Below are 22,807 nucleotides of genomic sequence, written 5' to 3' on the forward strand. Positions count from 1 at the left end.
TTTACTTCAGCTGTGTGCAGTGATAATATTTCCTGAAGATTTCATAGCAACAGGAAAGCAAAATCATCACTCATCACAAAATCATCATTTTAAGAAATACAGTAGTGGAAACATCAGGTAGGTGGGTTAAGCAAACCTGGGCAAATCCTGACTCTTCCGTAAGTGTGTCTGGAGTAAGTTCATCCCATCAAGGAAAGCCAACAAATGTTGGGAAGTGGAGTTTGCCTACCCCAAAATAGTAGGGGCCTAGAGGATCTGGAACTGGAACCATCATTTCACTTGCAAGATAGTTATATCCAAATGTCCCTGGTTGAACCTAACTAAGGCAATTGGTTATCATCAAAGGCTCACACGGCCCCTAGGACTTTTAGATGTAAACTAAGTGTCAGGTAATATAAGGTGAAGGAACCTCACCTAATGGCTTCCTATCAACATGAAATAAAACTACCAAGGCTTCTACTTCATAGGAAATAAAAATACTTATTTTGGGGCTGGCAATGACTCAGGGAAACAAATTCGAATTACTCTAAGTATCATGTTTTTATAGTAAGAGAACGAAGGAAATAATAGATAAAGTCAATTCAAACACAGTTGTGGAACATCAGAGAGGTGGAAATCTGCTACAACCTGAGATGCTGATGACATCTTGAACCTTAGGTTAGTGGAAGTTAGGGGTCTGCGTGTGTGTTTCCAAAGGATGTACAGAAGATACAGAAGGATGCCAAGCAACACACAGGCTAAAGACAGCTATCATAATGTTACAGCCATTCTGCAGTGTTCCAATTCTCCATAGTCACAGGTTTCAGTCAGTAACTCAGCCTTGTAAAATGTTTAAAACTTGTGGCTTTTAATCTATAATTTAAGTTTCCTCTACCCTGTTTTACTTTAGGCTGTGCTTACTAACTATTTTATTATTCACTGTCCATCATGCCGTGTCCTTCCACATGCATGCTCCATTTAGTTAATATTTATTAAGTGCATAACATGTGCTAAGCATTAATCTCAGCCTTGATGGTACAAGAGATAACAAGACAAGGCAAGACCCAGGCTTCTGAGCGTATCCCAATGTTCATGCTGTCGTGTAGACAGGGAGAATCTGATGCGTTCTTCTGTGGCTTGCAGGGGGACTCTGTGCTTTCTGCCCTGTCTGTGATAACCTACGTGGGACTGAGTCTCTCCCTCTTGTGCCTGTTCCTGGCGGCTGTGACCTTCCTCCTGTGCCAGCCCATCCAGAATACCAGTACGACCCTGCACCTGCAGCTCTCCATCTGCCTGTTCCTGGCCGATCTCCTCTTTCTCACCGGCATCAACAGAACCGAGCCTAAGGTTGGTGACTGAATCAAGCTACTTCATTGTCCTATGAGTTTTAGCTGCCTTGTCCTGGGCAAGCACGAAGAAAGAGGGATTCGTCAGTAGAGATCTTGGGAAGAAATGAGGGAGGCTGCTCGTTCATTTCCGGTTGTCCTGACTCGAAATAATGACATGGAAACTATATTATTTAAATCATTGATTTGCCAATCACCTAAGCATATTGCTAGCTAGCTCTTATATCTTTGGTTAACCCATTTCTATTATTTTATATTTTATCACGAGGTTTGTGGCCTACCGGCAAGGTTCTGTCTGGTGGCTTGTGTCTTTCTCCTCTGGCGGCTCCATGGCTTCTCCTGATTCTGCCTTCTCTCTCTCTCTCTCTCTCTCTCTCTCTCTCTCTCTCTCTTTCTCTCTCTCTCCATATAATATATGCATATGTGTGCTGCATATATGTGTATATATACATGTATATATGTGTGTGTGCATGTATATGTATGTACACACACATATATACATATTCCTGCCTGTTAAGCCATTGGCTGAAAGCAGCTTCTTCATTCATTAACCAACAAAAGCAACATATATACGGAAGGACTTCCCATGCCAATGCATGATGAAAATTTCAGCTCTCTATCTGTGTAGAATTGAAGGAGTTTGGATGTTTGATCATTTCAGAACTGAAAGCATTTCGAACATCAATGTTACCTGACAATGTTCTTGGTGTCTGTGGTTCTTATTCCTGGTGTCTGTCACCTTTCTTCTGCTCCATCCCTCCAGAATACCATGGACATGTGTAGTGCATGGACCTGAGTGAGCAGGTGTGATGGCAGCCAGAGCAGGTTGTCAGACACCTATCTCTATTGCATCCCCTTATTACCGTGAGATACAGTCTCTCACTAAATCAGGAGCTTGCCATTTTGACAGGGGTGGCTGACCAGAGAGTTTTGGGGATGTGCATGCCTCCCCAATCCCATTATGTTGGGATTGTTGGCATCTATGTTTATGTCCAACTTTTATGTTGCTGTTGGAAATTTGAACTCATGTCCTTATGTTTGCAAATCAAGTGCTCTTACTCACGGAGCCGCTCCCCAGGCCGCAGCTAGGTTTCATATCTGTGAGTACAGGTGAACAGATCTGAAGTGTTCCGGTGATACCTCTGTCATTATTTATATGCAACTTTGAAGTCACCCTTTAGTCCCAATAGAAAACGGTTAAAATAAAATATCCGCTAAGAGGGGAAGCATACATGCATCAAACCAGGGATGCATACAATTTCCTTTCATACTCTGCTTGTTAGAATCCTGCCACTTGGCCACAGCAAACTACACGGCATGCTGGGTAATGTAGCCCTTGGTTGGGAAGTTCTTTCACAGCTCACCAGACTCCAGAATCAGGGTTATGATTAGAGGTTTGAGGTGACTGACAGTTGATTTTCCCCACTTTGCGGGTGATTGTGAATTTTTCATCCGGGTTGCTGTTTGAACTTGTTAAAGTGACTTCTCACTTTTATAATGCAGGAAAATATAATTGTTGCACTGTTTTCATGGACAATTTTTTCAAACTGATTGTATAAACAATATGTTTTTAGAACATTCTGTAATAAAAAATATACAATTTAGGGTAGTTATGTTATGGGTCATGTATTTGAATGTGCACCACAAACCTCACTTGTTAATGACTTAACCTCAAATATAATAATGACAAGGGTTGTTCCCAAAAATATAGAGGGACACAATATTAAGTGGATACTTCAAAGTAGTCAGAAACAATGCATTTTACTATTTCAATCATCAGCACAACGAAATGGTAAATGTCTGGGTGATAAATATATTAATGACCTTAACTTGATCATCCCGTGCGTGTACACATGTTAAAGTGCTGCAACATGCCACAGGACCATATTCAATTAATAGGCATCCATTAAAATAATCATGCAAGGGCCTGTTCATGTAATCAGCTACTTTGGAAGCTACAGGAAGATTGTGAGTCAGAGGCCAGCCCTGGCAACAGAGTGAGACTCTAGCTCAAAATAAATAACAATATAGAAAAGTCGTGGTCCCATTAAGAGGAGATTGCTACACTGGGCTCGCCCCTCATCAACTGTTCATTTTTGATATTGTTTCTGTATAGAAGGACAAGGGTTTCCTTCTCATTGTATGTGCTTTTCTGTCATAGGCTGATGTAGAAAATGAAGTCTTCCCAGAAGTGGCCCTTTGAACTTTGACTTCCTTCCTGTTGAAGGAAGCTAGAAACATTTGTCTATTAGTAAATATCTGGTCTTTGGTAAGGTGCTTTGCATCACTGAATAAACAGAGGTCAGGTCAAGCTAATTAGCATATTCATTTTTCTAAAGATTATCATCTTCTGTGACAAGGACACTTGAAATCTACCCTTAGCAGTTTCTGAATGATGGATATGATGCAAACTGATAGAGAAGTTGCCTCACCTGTTTAAGGCTCTCCAAAACCCCAAAGCAAACATACACAAACAACAAGAAAACCCAGAAAGCAAAAAATGAGATAAAATAAAACAAAATAGGTAAAAACTCTGTCTCCACTTGCACAGTAATGATAAAAATTTCTTAGTAAAGAGGTGTTTTGTTTCTTATATGTATTTGCTTTTATTTATTTTCCTTATATATCTTGTTAATATTTCCCCATAAGGATGAAGATTTCATGTTTCCTTTTGCAAATAGTATTTGACAGTTTTTGATTTTAGGATCTGAATTCATACAGTGATCAGGGGAGTAATGTTACAGTTCTAACTGCAAAGTATTTGTGATACCTATGAACCACAAATAGGCATATATTTTAAAACTCAATTTCCTAATATTTATTTCTATTATAATCTTAGTTATGACATGTAAGCTTGGGTATCCACCTATTGAAAATGATTAAATCTCATCCTGAGAGAACATTTATTGTATTATGTAGCACTAATAAATAGTAAATGTTGTTCTGAGGGCTCATTTTCCCTAAATATAGATCCCGCAACAAAGAGTTGATTAACTTTTTTTTGCCTTTTATGTAAGACATATTCAGCTAGCAAGGAAAATAATACCAAGACGGACGAAGAGTCAATGAATGGCTATTTTCTTTTTTTATTGTTTTTTATTGAGCTCTGCATTTTTCTCTACTCTCCTCTCTGCCTTTCCCCTCCCCTTCAGTCTTCACCCAAGGTCTCCATGCTCCCAATTTACTCAGGAGTTCTTGACTTTTTCTACTTCCCATGTAAATTAGATCTATGTAAGTCTCTCTTAGGTTTGCCATTGTTGTCTAAGTTCTCTGGGATTGTGATGTGTAGGCTGGTTTTCTTTGCTTTATGTCTATTTTCAAGAAAGTGCCCAGCATAAACAATTGCAGGCATATTCCCCTGAAGACCTCCAGGAAGCATCACAGAGAGCATGCCATAGAGTTTTGTTTAAAGTTCCAGGGCAAAGGAGTATGGATTTACAAAACCAATTTAAGGCATGTTCTGACAGTATCTATTCCTTGGCATTTTCTGACCTGATAATTGATTTATGTGGAAAGTAAATTTCAATGAACAGAAAGGACTGCCTCAATGTGCACTGTCTCCAAGAAAAGTGTTATAGAGTCCTGTTGAGATCTCAGGTCAACACACAGTGAATAGTTGGTACTGAGAACTGGAGCAGGTAGAGTCCTGCTGAGATCTCAGGTCAAAACACAGTGAATGGTCGGTACTGAGAACTGGAGCAGGTAGAGTCCTATTGAGATCTCAGGTCAACACACAGTGAATAGTCGGTACTGAGAACTGGAGCAGGTAGAGTCCTGCTGAGATCTCAGGTCAACACACAGTGAATGGTCGGTACTGAGAACTGGAGCAGGTAGAGTCCTGTTGAGATCTCAGGTCAACACACAGTGAATAGTCGGTACTGAGAACTGGAGCAGGGACAGCCTGCATCTGTCCCACACTCTCATTTTTCCTCTTAGGTGCTGTGCTCCCTCATTGCAGGAATGTTGCACTACCTCTACTTGGCTTCCTTCATGTGGATGCTTTTGGAAGGGCTACACCTTTTTCTCACTGTGAGGAATCTCAAAGTAGCCAACTACAGCAGCTCAGGAAGATTCAAGAAGAGGTTCATGTATCCTGTAGGCTATGGAATCCCCGCCTTTATTGTTGCTGTGTCTGCAATAGCCAGACACAAAAATTACGGAACACATAGCCAGTAAGTACAGCGTGTGCACAAGGTGGAAATGTGTAAATGTAACTTAAACATCAAACTTTTTGTTGGACAACTAACCTTCTCTTTTTATATTGTTCTTCAAACCAGTCTGTTTGCATATTACTGCCTTTTGCAAGCATCAGCAGTGTTGGTTTTGAGTGTCTTGTTTTGTTGTTGGTTGAGTTCACATTTATCATAGCTATAACATAGAAAGTTGTCCATTCATAGATACAATTTTTGCCATATATATATATATATGTACATATATTCTAACATATATGACAAAATAAATAGTAGATGCTGTTTTATTTACTTATTTTTGATTGGTTTGTTTGAAACATGGTCTCATGCATCCCAGGTTGGCCTGGAACTCACTATGTAGTTAAGGATGTCTTTGAGCTCCCCATCTTCCTGGCTCCATCTCCTGGGTGATGAAATCACAGGTTTTCAGCCGTACACCAAGTTTCTGCAAAGACCTGGGTTCTTTGTGTATGCAACAAGAGCACTTTCATAACTGGTCCATATCCTTTGTCCCATATTTTCTGTACTTAAAAACATAATCTAGTGGAAATCCTCAGCAGCTCTGGTGTCTGATCACATTGGGAATTTTGGTAAAATGAGAGCTCCTTTAACAAATGAACCTACAGACATAAAAAAATGAACCCAACTTTATGAAATTAAGGAATGGTTAAAGCAATTCCACAGTCTCACACTAAATTCCCATGGATTATATTCTCCAAGAACCTTAAGCAGTAGGTAGATATTAACAGAAATCCCCTGAATGACCATAACAATGAGAAGAAAAATGCCAAGTACTAAAGGCTGGTTTACTGCTTGTGTGTCTCTCCTATAACTCCAGGAAGAACCCTACAATCAGAATAATCTTGGCAACTAAATGGTGTACAAGATTTGGAGCAGCCAAATTCTTTGCATAAAGGGCCAAATGCTAAATATCTTAGGTCTATAGACCAAAGTGTCTCTGGAGAAATCACTTCATGTTACACTGCTTTGGTGAAAGCGGTCATTGATATGTGAAAGAGTGCAACTGAGTCCCAGTAAGATTCTACATACAAAATATGAGTAGTTGATGTCTGCATTTGCTACATAGTTGTAATTTTCAACCCAAGAAGACAACTTAAGAGTGGATGTTAGTTGATTTAGCCTAGAGTTAACTATTGATTTGACTGCCTCAATATAGCTACCAGTGTCATTATAAAAACTACACCTATAGAGTCTTGACTTTTACCCCCAAATTTCCATGTGTTTCATCCCACTTAACCCTTACTTCTCAGTTTGTAGATGAGAAAATTCAGGATTGTCCAGGAAAAAAGTTCAGACCAAATAGAGAACTGTAGAGAGATGTTTACAGATTGAGTCAATCTTACTAAGATAAATGATTTGCAAAAATTGTTTTTAATATTTGACATTCAGAATTCCTAGAGAGTTATCTTGTATATACTGGAGAAATTACCAAAAGTCTAATGAAGAAGAAATAGATCTTGAACTAATAACCCAAAACTATGGAGAAATGACAGCTACTGAGTTTTAAATACCCTGCTGTTTCTCCAGTCATTTAATCTTTCCAAAGATTTAATCACTTCCTACTTCAGACTTGAGAAAGCTCATGCTTTTTGCACCCAGTTCACGTCAGACAAGAACTTCTGAAATCCAGGCTAGAAATAATGGTTTTGCACAGTGCTAGATCATACTTCCAGGGCGTGCGTTCAACTCCTATAGTGAGAGAGACAACTAATTCTCACTTCCTATTCACAGCTGCTGGCTCAGCCTTCATAAAGCATTCATCTGGAGCTTCTTGGGGCCAGTAGCAGCCATTATCTTGGTAGGTGACTGTTGTTAGTGGGTGTGCCTCTACTCGGTCAATGATAGAATGCATTCCTAGCTATTGAAGTGGAACTGAGTGAAGGTGTGAGCCCAGAGCGCAGGCTGAAGGCCCGTGTCCCGAATGTAGTGTCATCACTCACGCATCCCTCATTTGCTCATCTCCCTTAGCTGAGTTTTCAAATTTATTGTTGAGGATTTTATGCAAGTATGCAAGGAACTATGGTTCTGTTTATCCCCTATTTCTATCATCCAATTCTCTTCCCAAGTTTACATCCTCTTCTTTTATTTACATATCCAACTAAGTCTAACTAATAGAGCCCATGTGTGCATGGTTGTAGGGCAAAGCCTATCAGTGGCTATACACAAAAAGGAGTATTGGGTTTCTTTCCTATCCTATCTATCAAGGCCACTCATTCCTTAGTTGCCACAGTTTCTTCCTCACCCATGCTAGAGTTTTTAGAGGCTTGATTTTGTGTGAATAACGGCAACGGCTATGAGTCTGTGAATACGATAAGGAAGTCTTACACAGATGACAGCATTTCCCAGCACCTCCCCCATCCTTCATCTCTTACATACTTTCTGGTCTCTTTATTGCAATTTAAATTATATAATATAGCAGCCCACCATGGGTTGTTTTTAAAGTTCTAGATTAGTTGGTTCATTAGTTGATTTGTACATGCAGAAACATTGAACGAACATTCAGCTACTCTGTACACGATGTTTTCCTATTTTCTAGAAACTTCATAATTAATGCCTTTTGCCTAGGTCAGGAATGAAATCTTTCTACTTTCAAAATGTCCTATTTTGAGTGAAAGACATATAGGAAACTAAATAAGAAGTGGGGGCAAGTGCACATATATTGTTCAGAGAATACGCATGGAATCTCTGTGGGGCCTGAATTGGTTGTGGAATGAGTCTCAGAGCCAATCAAAGTTGTATTTTATGAAGAAAGGGTCATAAAAGAAAACTCCAGCTCATTTACTCATTTTTTTCATGGTGCTCCTACAGATCAACCTGGTGTTCTACTTTCAAACTATATGGATTTTGAGAAGCAAACTTTCTTCCCTCAATAAAGAAGTTTCTACTCTTAAGGACACCAAGTAAGAATGTAACAGAATTAGCTTTTTCCATTGCAACATTTTCTAGGGGAGAAACACTTGATGAAAAATATGGCAATGGGTCTGACTGTGGTGCATAGATAGAATTCTTGGTTAGAATGTTGGAAGACCAGGCTCCCGTACCAAGACCAACAAGCAAAAACATAAAAACATACAAATGCAGGAAATAAAATTCTCCATATCTACCACTTGGTTGTAATCAGGAACATTAAATAGAAGTAAGAAAATTCTCTATTTCCGATAAACAAAAATACTTCTTCAATTATGTACTAAGGAAATTTTTATTAATTAGTTTTTGACCAATCCATATTAAGGGAGAAAGGATCTATTTTACTTTACAGGTCTTGAACTGTGTATAGTCACAGTCACAGGAAGGTCAAGGCAAATAGATCTAGAGGTACCTGGCCCTACTTCATTCATAAACGGAAAGAAGATGGTAGTGAATGCACGCGATTATGCAGATCCCTTTATATAATCCAGCATCCCAACTCAGGGAATGCTGCTGCCCATGTTGGGCACTACTTCCTTCCTCAAATACTGTAATCAAAACAGTCCTTCACAGAAATTCCCAGAGGTCAACCTTAATTTTAATACTCCATCATAGACGTGTTCAGAATCAGGCTATTTAGGTGACTTTACTTCCTACTAATGAAAAAATTAATGTATCACACTCCATCCCTTATTAACTTGATGCCCAAACACTTTACTTTTTAACCATTACATTATTTTCCTTGTTTTTACAAGCTCACAGCCATCTCATAATGGAAAATCCATGTAGTCTAAATCAAAGCCCTACGGGGGCATTAACATTTTCAACATCTTAAAAGTCCTCAAGTGTGAGCTGCTATAATTTTTCTTTTATTCTTATTTCATATATTATATTTACTGAATTTTCCCCTCTTACCACTCCTTCCAGTCCCTCCCCTTCCCTGCTTTCTCAGATTCATTCCTCTTCCTTCCCCTTCCAGAAAAAAAAAGAGTAGGACTCCAAGGGCTTTCCACTGGACACGGTCAGCAAGCTACCATATGACTAGGCAGAAAACCTCACATCAAAGTGAGGGGAGGCAACTCACTAGGAGAAAGTGGGTCCCAAGAGCAAGTGAAAGGGTCAGAGACATGCCCCTCCCACTGTTGGGACTGCTGCAAGAACACCAAGCTATGCAACCGTAAGGTATACACAGAGAATCTAGCTTAGACCCATACAGGGTCTGTGGTTGCTGCTTCAGTCTCTGAGGCCCCAATGAGCTTCACATAGTTGATTCTTTGTGTCATATTCTTATGGTATCCTCTACCCCTCTGACTCCTACAAACCTCCCTCTCCATTTCTGCAGGGTTTTCCTGGCTCTACTTTGTGAATGTGAGTCTCTATATCTGCTGCATGATACCCCTTCAATGACATTTGGGCTAGGCACCAGTCTATGAGTACAGCAGGATATTATTAGGAATCATTTCATTGACTAATTTTTTTTCTAGTTGTATTTGTTTCTATCAGGGGGTTCTGGGCTATCTTGCCTCTGGCTCCTGAACATTCAAGTGAGATTACACGTAGGCTCCCTCTTGTGGTGTGGACCTTAAGTTGTACTAGTAATTTATTGGCCACTCCCACAAGATCTGCACTGACATTGCCCCAGTGCATCTTGTGGACAGGACAGACACATTTTTTAATTAACAAAATGCTTCGAAAATGCAGTATCATAACACATAAAAATATTGCTTACACCAATGCTAACTTAACAAATAGTAAGAGCCTGAGGAACAGTTTATGACTTTGTTGTCATTGTTTTTATCCAGGATCATGACATTTAAAGCCATTGTTCAACTATTTGTGTTGGGATGTTCTTGGGGCATTGGCTTATTTATGGTCTTTGAACTCGGGAAGACAGTGAAATTGATCATTGCCTATCTATTCACCATCATCAATGTCCTACAGGGGGTTTTGATATTTGTGGTACACTGTCTGCTTAATCGCCAGGTAAGGCTGTCTCATTTCTTACCAACCTAACACCAAAATTCTCTTAGAGCCGTTGTTCATATTCTTGGAGTTTCACATTTCAATTTTCAAATGTTCATTTGTTTATGATATTTTGCAGTTTTTTAGATATTTCACACATTGTGATTTGTATCTATTCAGCATCTAAGTGTACCTCTTAAGGGCATGCAAGATAAGGTGGATTATACTGCATTATCAAATGACTTTCTTTCCAGTTTTTCAAACATGGTGGCTTAAAACAGAATTTCTTTCTTGTTCATGATGCACAATTGTCACTTGGTTGATTTAGCCTTTATAAAATGAAAAGATCTTCACTTGACAGTAAATTATCCTGGACATATGGGGGATAGATATATTTGTCTTGTATCAAATGGAAAGGAGGTTTTATGGAAATATCACATTAGGTCTTAAAGTTTATGCATAACTGTTACAAATAACATTTCTGCACTCTTTTGATTATTCAAAACAAACTTAATGACCAAATTTGAGTTCACCAGGGATATGATTGGTTGTTGTGATTCATATTGAACAGGATAACACTAGGATATTTGGCACAATCTGCCTCACTCTATTCTTGCGTTTATTAGTTTGTTTTGTGACCTCAAAGAGGATGCCAATTCTCTCTGAGTCTACTTTATCATATGTAAGTGTTACAGTGCCTTATTTTGAAGAGTTAGGATTCTATAAGACAGTACAATATAATCCAGTAGCACACATTTTGTGTGTGTGTGTGTGTGTGTGTGTGTGTGTGTGTGTGTGTGTGTGAGAGAGAGAGAGAGAGAGAGAGAGAGAGAGAGAGAGAGAGAGAGAGAGAGAGAGAAGGTTTCTCTGTGACAAGGTTTGGAACCTGTCCTGGAACTCACTCTGTAGATCATGCTGGTCTTGAACTCACAGAAATCCACCTGCCTCTGCCTTCTGAGTGCTAGTATTAAAGGTGTGCACCACTGTCTGGTGCACATGCTTTTTTGTGCATGTTACTGTAATTATACTTTAATCTTTACTTATGTCAGTCTTTGGTGAACTTTTTGTTTACCTGTTTGTTTGCTGTGGAATATAAATACCAGCAGTTAAACTGCTAATACAAATGGACCATGATTATAACAGTTCATTAATTCCTCTTCCCCAATTGTGTGCCCCCTCTGTGTTTGGTTCTTCTCCCTCACAGTGAAATGGCTTAGGAAAAGTTAGGTTACTTTGACCTCATACCTCCTCCCCTCTGAAGCCTTGTTATTAAACAGTTTCTCCCTTCTTCTGGTGAAGATATTTATCAGGTGTTTTAAAGATCAAATGATTCCTTCTTCCCTGCTGGGAGATGATCATAGGTAAATAAAAGTTTTCTCTGGTGATATGAGGCTTGTGTGATGTTTTATAGACCAAAGGATTCTTCTTTCCTTTTGTGGTAAAGCTGTGCACTGTTAAATGTTACTTTCTCAGTATTTAGATTCTGTCACTTGAATTAGAGATTAAAAACATATGTTTTATTTTCAGTTTATGTGAAAGGTAAATATTATGCTGCTTATCAAGTACCTCACATATATCTATTGTTTAGTTAATTTTGGCCACAATCATCACACTTTCATCCCCCTCTGCTTTTTCATCATTTTCATCTTCACCATCATCATCATCCTCATCATCAATCATTGTCCTTCTTATCATCATTATCATATCCATCGTCATAGTCATCTAATCACCACTCTTACTATCACAATCCTCTTCATCACTATCTTCATTCTCACCATCACCACCACCATCATCACCACCACCATCAACACTGCCACTCCTGTCACTGCTATCACTAATGCACCCTTTGTTGTACTTATTACCACCACCACCACCATAATTATCACAGTCACCATCATATCTATCATTCCATTCCAACCACCATTGCCACCAATCATCTTTGTTTTCAGTATTAACATCACCATAATTATCATGATGATCACCATTATAGTTGTTACCATCACATCAATATCACTATCTTTACCACTTTGGTCACTGTGACCATATCACACAGTCATCATATTCATCCTTATCAACCCTACTGGGACTACTCTGATCATTATCTGATCATTATCATTGCCTTTATTATCATCAGCGTTCTAATAATTAGCTTTATGGGCATCATGACTGTCCTAATCTTCACTGTAACCATCACTCCTCTCACACTCAGCAGTATCACAGCCATACAGTTACACCGATCATCACCATTTCATTACCATCACCACCACTACTAGCACACTCTCAACATTATCAATTCTTTTTGTATAAGTTCCTATTTGTAATGGAAGAAATTAGATTTAAATAAAATTAATAAATTCAATTATGGTCAAATATATATAGAAAACAATGAGTAGGATTTGACATTTGTGTCTTTTGTATCCCATGTAAAGTAGATTCCCTTACCTTGCACCAAGTTCTGGATATGAGCCATCCTTTTAATCATTCTTTCAAACTTTCAGGTGCGAATGGAATATAAGAAGTGGTTTCGTAAGATGCACAAAGGGGTGGAGGCTGAAAGCACTGAGATGTCTTACTCTACTACCCACACTAAAACGGTAAGCTCAGCTCCCCAGAAAGGCTTTATGTGACCTCATCTTGTTTGTCATGCAAACAGATTTCCTCTCTGTATTCCTTGAAAAATAAATAAATAAATGACATACTGTATACAGCCACAGTTTCTAGATTTGGTACCTAAATTCCTGCCTTCATTCTCTAATTTCTTCTTGCCTTTCTCGATTCATTACTTCTTTTCTTGATGCTATCTTCTTTCTCTACCCCGCTCACATGTCTTTACTCTTCAGTATTTCTTCCTGTATTCCTCCTCCCTCTCCTCATCTCTTCTATCTTTTCTGTTCACTATCATGAGTAGGTATATATTCACCTCAGAAGACTCATCTCAGTGCTGTTAGACACAGCCAATGAAAACTCTGTAAGCAGCACAGGATGCCTCAGCCTCTGGTACCATCAGTGACACCTCAAGTATTTGCATGTCATCCTTGTACAGAGGCCATGCTAATCTTCCCCGAATCCTTCCGAATTTAGAATATGTGCTGCCGAAGCTGGTGGAGTTGAGAATTGGGAGATTTGTCATGCTTTTCCTTGACACTCTCCAACCTTTTTTCTTTGAGAAAAGACATATAAATAAATTTCCTTCTTTTTACTAAGGCCCAGACCACGCTCTGCTATGCCCTTCATTCTGTTTCAGAACACGGACTTTCTGTGTTTCCATCCCTCCGTATATATTAGTTTCTTATGTAATTATCTGTGTCTCTGTATCTGTGAGAGTTTGTCCATAGACTCTGTGAATCAAGATTTTTCCAAGTATTATGATCCTCTGAAAAATCTGGCCAATAAAAATAGGGCACTTCTGAAGATGGTTCTTCTTTCTGGTTTGATAGGGCTCTTATGAGCCATAGAATTGAGTTCTTATCTTGTGCTAACTTTCTGTACAGGAAGAGTCATACTCAGACCCAGCTCTCTACCATACCCAAAAGCACTAAGGTCTGTAAAATTTTGGAGGTAGTACATTCAGTATAGTGTTTGCCCTGCCAACATGAGGATCAATTTCTATCCCTGGTGTCTACAGGAAAAAAAACAAGGCATGGTGGTACATGCCTGTAACCTCAGCACTGAGTAGACAGAGTCAAAGCATCCCTTGAACTCCCTGGACATCTGGTCTAGATGAATAGGTGAGCCCTTGACCAGTTGCAGACCCTCTGAAAAATGAATGTATTCTACACTTGTAGATATTCTGTGACCTTCATTTGTGTGCAGATCCATGAATATATGCACCTATACAAACGCTTGGTGAACACACATGAAATTTAAATCACTTTAACTACTGCTATGTAGTTGTCAGTTTTCACCACATTCTGTAATTTGCCTTATGTTTGTACCATCTAGTTCCCATAAAATTTACTTCTAAAGTACCTCAATGAGTCTCCATAAGAGGTATACATATATAAAGACTTCAAGGTGCTACGTGATAAAATTATCTGCTGGCATTTGTGTTTTAAGTGAACTGATTATACAGAGCAATTTATTGAGAAATCATAGACTCTTGGGTGATGAGAGTCTTGCTGCTGGGCTCTTCTCTCTGTGTGGCCATGGTGAGATGCTGTGTTCATGGATCTGCTAATATGCATGATAGTCTATTTGAGAGGAGAGGACTGGATCTCTTAGTGCAGATAATCTATTTGAGAGTAGAAGGGTGGGGAAGTGGCTTCGTGAGTAAATAAAGCATCTGGTATGCACAAGTGAGAGCTTGGGTTCATGTCCCAAAGGTCCAGGTAAAGTTAATACAGTAACTCAATTTTTAATCCCATTGCTAATGCATCAAGATGGAACACAGAGCCAGGAGAATATCCAAATGTTCAGAGGCACTATTTGATAAACACAGTAGCAAACAAGAGACCTTGTCTCAAACAAGGTAGGAGGCCTGAGGCTGTTCACTGACATCCATGTGGAAGACAGAGATGTGTTCACTTGTACCCACACACATGAGCGCATACACACACAATCCGTACAGCATGTACAAAAGACAAATGAGAGCGAAGGACAATGTGCAGCATTGGCAAATGGCAAATGACAATAAAAGCCGATGGGTGTGGTTTCAATCTTCCATTAAAGAAGGTGTAAAAAGGTGCCCAAATTCATTCAAAAGGCTAGAGAGATCCATCAGGACAGACAGATCAGAGGAGCACGCACTGTTCTGCAGAGATGATTTCCTCTGCCTTTCCTTTCCTTTCCCTCCATTTTCTTGCCTTTCCTACCCTTCCCCTCTCTTTTCACCTCTCCTTGCCTTTATTTTCTTTACCATTTTCTGGTTAACAATTACTGTCAACTTACCTGAATATAAGATCACCCAAATGAGTTACATCTGGTTCTTCTATGTGTGAGTGTTTCCAAAGTGGTATCATTGGGTAGGGAAGACCTACTGAACATAGGTGACACCTACTGGTGGGACAGGGTATTAGGTCAAATAAAAATGGAAAAAGAGAACTATCTGAGAGTGAACAATCCCCTTTCTCCTTTCCTGACTTCCTAAATGTAAGAGTCAGCTTCACATTGCCATACATGAAAATGGTCCTACCACCATAGCTTTCATTCCATAATACACTATGCCCTAAACCGTGAACCAAAACAAACCTTCCTCTCTCTAGTTACTTCTCACTTTCCCAACTTTCACTGTGTTTTCTTCCTGATGAACAGATCAATTGTAAGTAATGATAAGTTTCACTGTTATATTTCTAGCATACAGGTAACATTTTAAAATTAAACACAATATCTATTTAATGTGTCTCTTGCCCCAGTTGTTTCTATTCTATATTAATGTTTAAGTGGCATTAAACATTCAAATACACATCTTTTCTTTATCTTGTGTTTATTTCTCTGTATATAATACGTTTCACTGAAATTAATGTCCTCCGTCTTCATTCATGTTTTCTTTCACTGAGTTATTTATAATCAGGCAGTGGTGTTGCATTCCTTTAATCCCAGAATTTGGAAGGCAGAGGCTCATGGATCTCTGTGAGCTGGAGGCTAGAGTGTGTTTCAGGACAGCCAGGACTTACACAGAGAAACTCTGTCTCAAAAAAGAAAAAAATCATAATTTATTTTATGTAAATTGGTGGTTTTGTCTATGTACTGGGTGTTCAGAGGTAAGAAAATGGAATCATATAACTTGGAACTGGAGTTACAGACAGTTATGAACCACCACGTGGTGTAATAAATCAAACTCTGGTTTTCTGAAGAGCATCTATTGTTCTTAACTGCTGAATCATCTCTCCATCCTTTCTGTCTTTTTATCTAAATATGGGAGAAATGTTTGTGGCTGTATAATACTCAATGTGTATGCCAACCATATTTTCATTGTTCATCTGACAGTAAGCATTTCTGTAGATTCTATATCATAGGTATAGTGACTAATGGAACACTGAGCATGCTCAGACAGGAATATCTGTGATGTTTTAGTGATGAATCTGCTAAGACCACCTTTGTGTCCCTGTGGCTATTAGGTATCTTAGTTAGTTTTCTATAGTTGTGATAAGACATCATGACCAAGGCAACTGATAGAAGAAAGAGCTTGTTTGGAAGCTTCCAGTTTCACAGGAGGAATCCATGCTTATTCTGGAATTGAGCATGGCCATAAGCATGCAGACAGGCAGCAGGCATAGCACTGGAGGAGTAGCTGAGAAATCGCATCCCAATACACAAGCACAAGACACTGGAGATGGCATAGGCTATTGAAACCTCACAGCCCTCCTGACAGTTACAAATCTCCCTCAACAAGGTCACACTTCCTAATTCGTCTCAATACTACTACCAGTTTAGGCCCAATAATTCAAATATGTGAACATATGGATACCATTCTCGTTCAAGACAAGACACTGGTTAGTCTGTCTGAACGTTGATCAATTCATCATAAAAGTGTAATTAAGTGAGAATCAGAGGAATACCCTGGGAACATTGTGCTCTGTTGTAATGCGCTGTCACTGCTACATAGTTTAATGTCGAATTTCAAAAACCAGCTACATAAAAATGATCCAAAAAACTAGTCAGAAGCCCTTATGTTAGATCTTATGTTTTGATATAATAGGTCCATATCAACCCTTATAATCCTAGTAAATTTTCTGTTGCATCTAAATGACCTACCATTGTTATATTTAAATGGAGTCAAACACATAAGTTCAAGCACCCACCTTTAGCATATGTGCTCTGGTCAAAACATTTAATGTGTCTTTGTTTCACAGTCCCTGTCTGTAAAACAAAGATAATATCAATCTCACCACAAAGATTAAAGGATGACATGTATGATAATACCTAGTAAGATTGAGGGACCCAGTAAATCTACTGTCATGTGAAAAGACAAAGTAAGATAAAATTTGCAGATGTGGGAGTGACAAGAGATTCCAGAGTCAGATACAAGGATGTGTTTTCTAAGCTTTAGACCTTACCAAAAGTCTTAGCTTGTCATCCCAACACGATCTAGAACTTTACTTTCTGAGGAATGAATTTCTGTTTACCTCTAAATGTCTATCTATTATAGGAGGAAGTTGGAAATCAGCAGAACTGACTCAGAGAGAGTGCTCACAACTTGAGTTCCCACTTCGTAACCAAGGACCATCACTGCCGTGTGGCCACACATGGACTAGGCTCATCTCACCTGTTCTTCCATGTGAATTGACATTTTGAAAATAATCGTGCTATGGTTGCTAATGCACAGGAATTGCACATGTGATGCATTTTACTGGGATTTTTTTCATACATACATATAGACATGCAGCTTTGACCACGTCCACCTCTTTTCCCTTGTCCTCACCTGACCCTCTTTACTCAGTCACTTTTCCTGTACACAATAATTCCTCTTCCTATTAATTTTCAACACAATGGAAAATTCTAATATTTCTCTTGCTACATCTCACTTAATTATTATAACATGTCTTCTTTTAATACCATCTATGTTCTTGCAAACAATAGGATTTTATTCTATTTTAAAAATAGAAAAATATGCCATGGGTTATATAAAGCACATTTTCTTTATTCTTTAAGGGACACTAAGGCAGACTCCACATCATGGCTGTAGTGAATAGCACCTCAATAAATTCAACTATGCTGTGGTAGGACACAGTTCCCTGAGAAAAAAAGCATCGTCTTCCTAAGATCAACCATGACTGCTTGCAAGCTTCTTGATTGTCACAGAGCAGGGATGGGATTGGATACTCACCTGTGAAATAAGCCATAATTCTCAAGCATTTGCTCACAGTTCAGCCATAATATTCTGGCCTTGGTGTCTCCAGAGTTGCTTTAGTATATAGGCTGCATGAAGGTTGAGAAAGATTCATTGATGCAAGTATGGGGAAGCAACCATCCATTCTGGGCGAAGTATCTCCAGTGCTGCTACTCTGAGGTCACCTACATGTTTGTAAATAACCTTCACGCAATAAATTTATTGGTTCTCATGGTGAACTTTGGTTAAGTCTTACTTTGGTTTATTATTGTTACCTTGTAAGGAGGGGGTAGACTGTTTTGTCTCCCAAGGAAAAAAAATACTTGTGCTGTGATAAGGTAACCATACTTTCAGTTTGTGGAGATTCTATGCTCCTCTCAATAACTATATGAATGCATATACCTGTCATAGTGTTAACTGGGCATTACTTCCATATCTTTGTCAGCATTTTGTCCTTACTGGGCCATCTCCAAAGAAAGTTGAGAGTTGTACAAATCTTTGGGTATAAAGATAACAATTTAACAAGAACATTATTAATATGTTCATGTAACAAAATTATGTTATTGCATTCCTCCCTAGGACCTAGAACCTAGCCAACGATGAGTTTTGGGTACTTTTAATAGTACCAGACATAATTTGTTTCTTGTAGAGTGGGTTTTAAATGCAATAAGAGTGTGGTTAGTTGCTCCTATAGCATTTAGATATCAGTGCATTTAGATATCAGTGCGCATATTCTCCAGTACGAGTCATTATTTAAGCTCAAAGGATTCAAAGATAGGTAAGCATATGAGACATTGTTCCTAGGGAAACATGAACAAATGTCTACTCACTCCAGGTAAGGAACTTACAGCAAAGCAAAGTAAAACGCCAAAATCTTAAGTTGTCGAACCAGTGAACTTTACTGAGGTCACTCACAAGAATAATTACAGGAGAAGATATGACTTATGATGGTTTGAATGAGAATGGCCTCTATAGGCACATATATCTGAATTTTCCTTCTGCAGCTGCTGAAATTATTTGGGTTTAGGAGATGGCACACTGGTGGAGGAGGTATGTTACTAGGGGTGGTCTTTGCATTTTCAAAAACCTACCCCATGCATCCTTATCTCTCTGTCTCTCTGTATCTGTCTCTCTTTTTCCCTCATGGCTAGAAGTCGGATGTCAGGTCTTGGCTATGTCTCCAGCACCATTCCAGCTGCAATGCAAGGCTTCCTGTCATGGGTTTGTGAACGCTACTCCCCTCCGGAACCAAGAACTCAAATTTGAAGTTGTTATTTTATAACTTCCCTTGGAAATGGTCTGTTGTAACAGCACTAAAAAAGTGACAAAGACAAGTTTCAAAAAGCTCTGTCAATCTGACTACAGGGCAAGGCCATTTCAGGCCCCTCTCCCATCTTGCTTGGCATCTCAGCCTGGGGTCATCCTTATGGATTTCTGGGAATTTCTCTAGTGCCAAGTTTCTTGTTAGCTCCTTAATGGCTCCCTCAATCCAAATATCATTTTTCTTGCTCTCATCTCTGTGCTTCCTCCATCTTGACTACCACATTCCATCAAGTTCTCTTTACCCCTCCTCTTCCCCTTTCACCCTCCCTTCTCCCCTCCCCCATGCTTCCAATTTTGTCAAGTGATCCTGTCTATTTTCCCTTTCCTGGTAGATCTATGTATGCTTTTCTTAAGGTTCACTTGTTACTTAACTTCTCTAGGATCATGAACTATGGGCTCAATATCCTTTTCTTTTTTAGTTAGTATCCACTTATGAGAGACTACATACCATGTTCATCTTTCTGAATCTGGATTACCTCACTCAGGATGGTGTTTTCTAGTTCCATCCGTTTGCATGCAAATTTCAATATGTCATTATTTTTTTCTGGTGAGTAGTACTCCATTGTGTAAATGTGCCACATTTTCTTTATCTGTTCTTCTGTGGAGGAGCATCTAGGTTGTTTTCAGGTAATGGCTATTACAAATAATGCTGCAATGAACATAGTTGAACATATGTCCCTGTAGTCTGATTGAGCATCTTTTGGGTATATGCCCAAGAGAGGTATTGCTGGGTCCTGAGGTAGATTGATTCCTAACTTTTCTGAGAAACTGCCATACTGATTTCCAGAGAGGTTGTACAAATTTGCACTCCCACCAGCAACACATAAGTGTTCCCCTTAGTCCTCTCCAGCATAAGCTATCATTGGTATTTTTGATATTAGCCATTCTGACGGGTGTGAGGTAGTGTCTCAGAATCATTTTGATTTGCATTTCCCTGAGATCAGATTGATAAATATCTTAAATGTCACCATTGAACCTTCATCCAGTAACCAATGGAAACAGAAGCAGAGACCTATGTAACATGAGGGCCTGCTTGTTGGGGTTTCTGTCCTCCCACCAGGTCCCACAGCTGTTTGGCCCCAAAGAAAATCACGCAGAAAGTCTATATTAATGATAAACTGATTGACCCATTAGCTCAGGCTTCATGTTAGCTCTTATATAGTAACCCATTATTCTTATCTATGATAGCCACATGGCCCAGTACCCTTTTCAGCGGGGCAGGTCATATCTTGCTTCTTCTGTGATCTGGCCAGGACTGGGAGGAAAGGGCTTTCTTTTTCCTAGAATTCTCCTGTTCTCATTGCCCCACCTCTGCTTCCTGTCTGGTTGACCTGCCTATACTTTCTGTCTGGTCAATCAGCATTTATTTAAAACATGATTGACAGAATACAGACTTCTCCTGCACCACTTCCCCCCCCCTTTTTTTAAACAAAGGAAAATATCCATAGTCCAATTTTTTGGGAATGTGGGCATAGTATTCCAGGCTACTTCTGGCTGGTTGGGGGAGCTGATAATCTTATGGGGACCTAAAGAAAATTTAGAGTTATGATCAAGTCCTGACTGGAGTATTCTGTGAGGCCTTATCATCTCAGGCAGCATCTTGAATCTGTTCTGGATGTAGAACTCAGACATCTGGGCCATCTGTTCCTACTGGAGATTTCTCAGGTGGTCTTCCTTGATCAAACCTGATTTTTCTTAACTCAGAATGAATCCACAGCCTCTCATTTCCTGTGGAAACAAAAGCAAAATCTCTTCTCCAACGTAACATACCTTTTGACTTCAATTTTCAAGTCAAGGTATTTTCAAAATACCTTTCTTGGATTAATTCAGCAGCATTTATAAGCAAATATCTTTTAGCAGCTGTTGCTCCTTCCTCAGCATTCAAACAATTCAAAGAGGTAATAACAGACAGTATCAAAATTCTCTGGGTATTTTTCATCTTTATGTGGCTTTATTTTTAGCCTCTATTTCTTTTATTTTTACTTTTAGGGATAGGTTCTCTGTATATCTTTGGCTGTCCTGGAACTTGCTCTGTAGACCAAGCTGTCTTTGAACTCACAGAGATCCATCTGTTTCTGCCTCCCAAGTGTTGGGATTAAAGGTGTGTGCTACCACACCTTGAACTCAGAGATCAGTCTGCCCCTGCCTCCCAGGCATTAGGATTAAAGGTGTGTGCCGCCAAACACAACTACTCTCTTATTTTAAGGGACTTTAACCTTTTGCTTGCATATATTTTTAACACAGTGTAAACCATTTAGAGGTTTTAGGGGTTTTTTTTTGTCTTTGAATCTCTCTTTACTATATATCTCTTTCTTTTTCTGACCATGTCAGAATATGGAGAGAATTAAAGCTGTGATGGCTAGATTCAGCCCATTTCTTAGCTTTTTGAGATTTCAGCCTCATGGCAGAGGTCCTGGCTGTAACCACGTTTATTGCCACAACTCTATGGCATTTCAAGGTCTCTGCCAACAAGCAAGCTGCAGCAGTCTACTCACAAACCACACTCAAATGTTCCATAGTCAGACTGCCTGCCTGAAAGAATTAGGGTTTGCCCTAGAGGATGGCCCAGAAAGCCGGCATTTTAAAACAGTGTGGCTTTTTTCCTGCTACAGCTGAAAACCAAAAAGCATGCAGTCAATTTTTATCAACACCATTTAAGTGTTTCGTGGCAGAAGCTCTTAAAGAGCGGCAGGGTTTTGAAGTTAAAGCTGAGTCAGGAAGCCTCTCTTAGATGAGAGTGCTTGTTTGCCTCTAGCAAGCAGAGCAGACCCAAGAAATTGCTGCTACCAAGGAGCCACACTTTATTCTTTTCTGCCCAGAATTACTTCCCAAGCTCTGTCAGGCTTTATGTGGATACAGTTGTCCACGTGGACGTGATTCTGTAACATGAGGAGCGGGCTTGCTGGGGCTTCTGTCCTGCCCAGATCACCAAAAAAGCAGGATGTGAGCTGCCCCGCTGAAAAAAGGTGCTGAGCCATGTGGCTAACATAGATAAGAATAATGGGTTAATATAAGATACAAGAGCTAATAAGAAGCCTGAGCTAATGGGCCAATCAGTTTATAAGTTATGCAGACCTCCGTGAGATTTTCTTTGGAACTTGCTGGCTATGGGAACTGGGCATGACTGAAACCCTAACAAGCCTGTTCCTCATGTTATAGAATATTTTCCTTTGTTTTTTTTTAAATATAAGAGGGGGAAATGATGTGGGAGAATTGTCTGTATTCTGTCAATTACATTTTAAATAAACTCTGTTTGGTCAGTAGCCAGGCAGGAAGTATAGGTAGGAAAACCAGACAGGACGTAAATGTAG

General features: G+C 39.3%; 1 protein-coding gene and 1 non-coding gene across 8 annotated transcripts in view; one reads left to right on the forward strand and one right to left on the reverse strand.

The window, feature by feature from the left end:
- The window catches only part of LOC148121266 (adhesion G protein-coupled receptor E4-like), an 86,634-nt gene extending 68,222 nt beyond the window's left edge, over window positions 1–18,412 (forward strand). For 5 of the 7 annotated variants that reach the window (XM_087909462.1, XM_087909461.1, XM_087909465.1 and 2 more), the window contains 7 exons: window positions 1,123–1,326; window positions 5,262–5,497; window positions 7,268–7,334; window positions 8,345–8,436; window positions 10,246–10,426; window positions 12,904–12,999; window positions 17,493–18,412. In XM_087909462.1, coding sequence (XP_087765588.1) covers window positions 1,123–1,326; window positions 5,262–5,497; window positions 7,268–7,334; window positions 8,345–8,436; window positions 10,246–10,426; window positions 12,904–12,999; window positions 17,493–17,519 — 903 coding nt within the window. In that variant the 3' untranslated portion in view covers window positions 17,520–18,412. The remainder of the gene's footprint in view (window positions 1–1,122; window positions 1,327–5,261; window positions 5,498–7,267; window positions 7,335–8,344; window positions 8,437–10,245; window positions 10,427–12,903; window positions 13,000–17,492) is intronic. The other 2 variants (XM_087909466.1, XM_087909467.1) reach the window with 2 other exon arrangements.
- Window positions 13,404–13,506, reverse strand: LOC148121267 (U6 spliceosomal RNA). Its single transcript, XR_015738664.1, has one exon. It is a non-coding gene; the product is annotated as a U6 spliceosomal RNA (small nuclear RNA).
- Window positions 18,413–22,807: the final 4,395 nt, after the last annotated feature.

The sequence above is a fragment of the Myodes glareolus genome, chromosome 8 (assembly GCF_982192425.1).
Source record: "Myodes glareolus chromosome 8, mMyoGla1.1, whole genome shotgun sequence".
Taxonomy (NCBI): Eukaryota; Metazoa; Chordata; class Mammalia; order Rodentia; family Cricetidae; genus Myodes; species Myodes glareolus.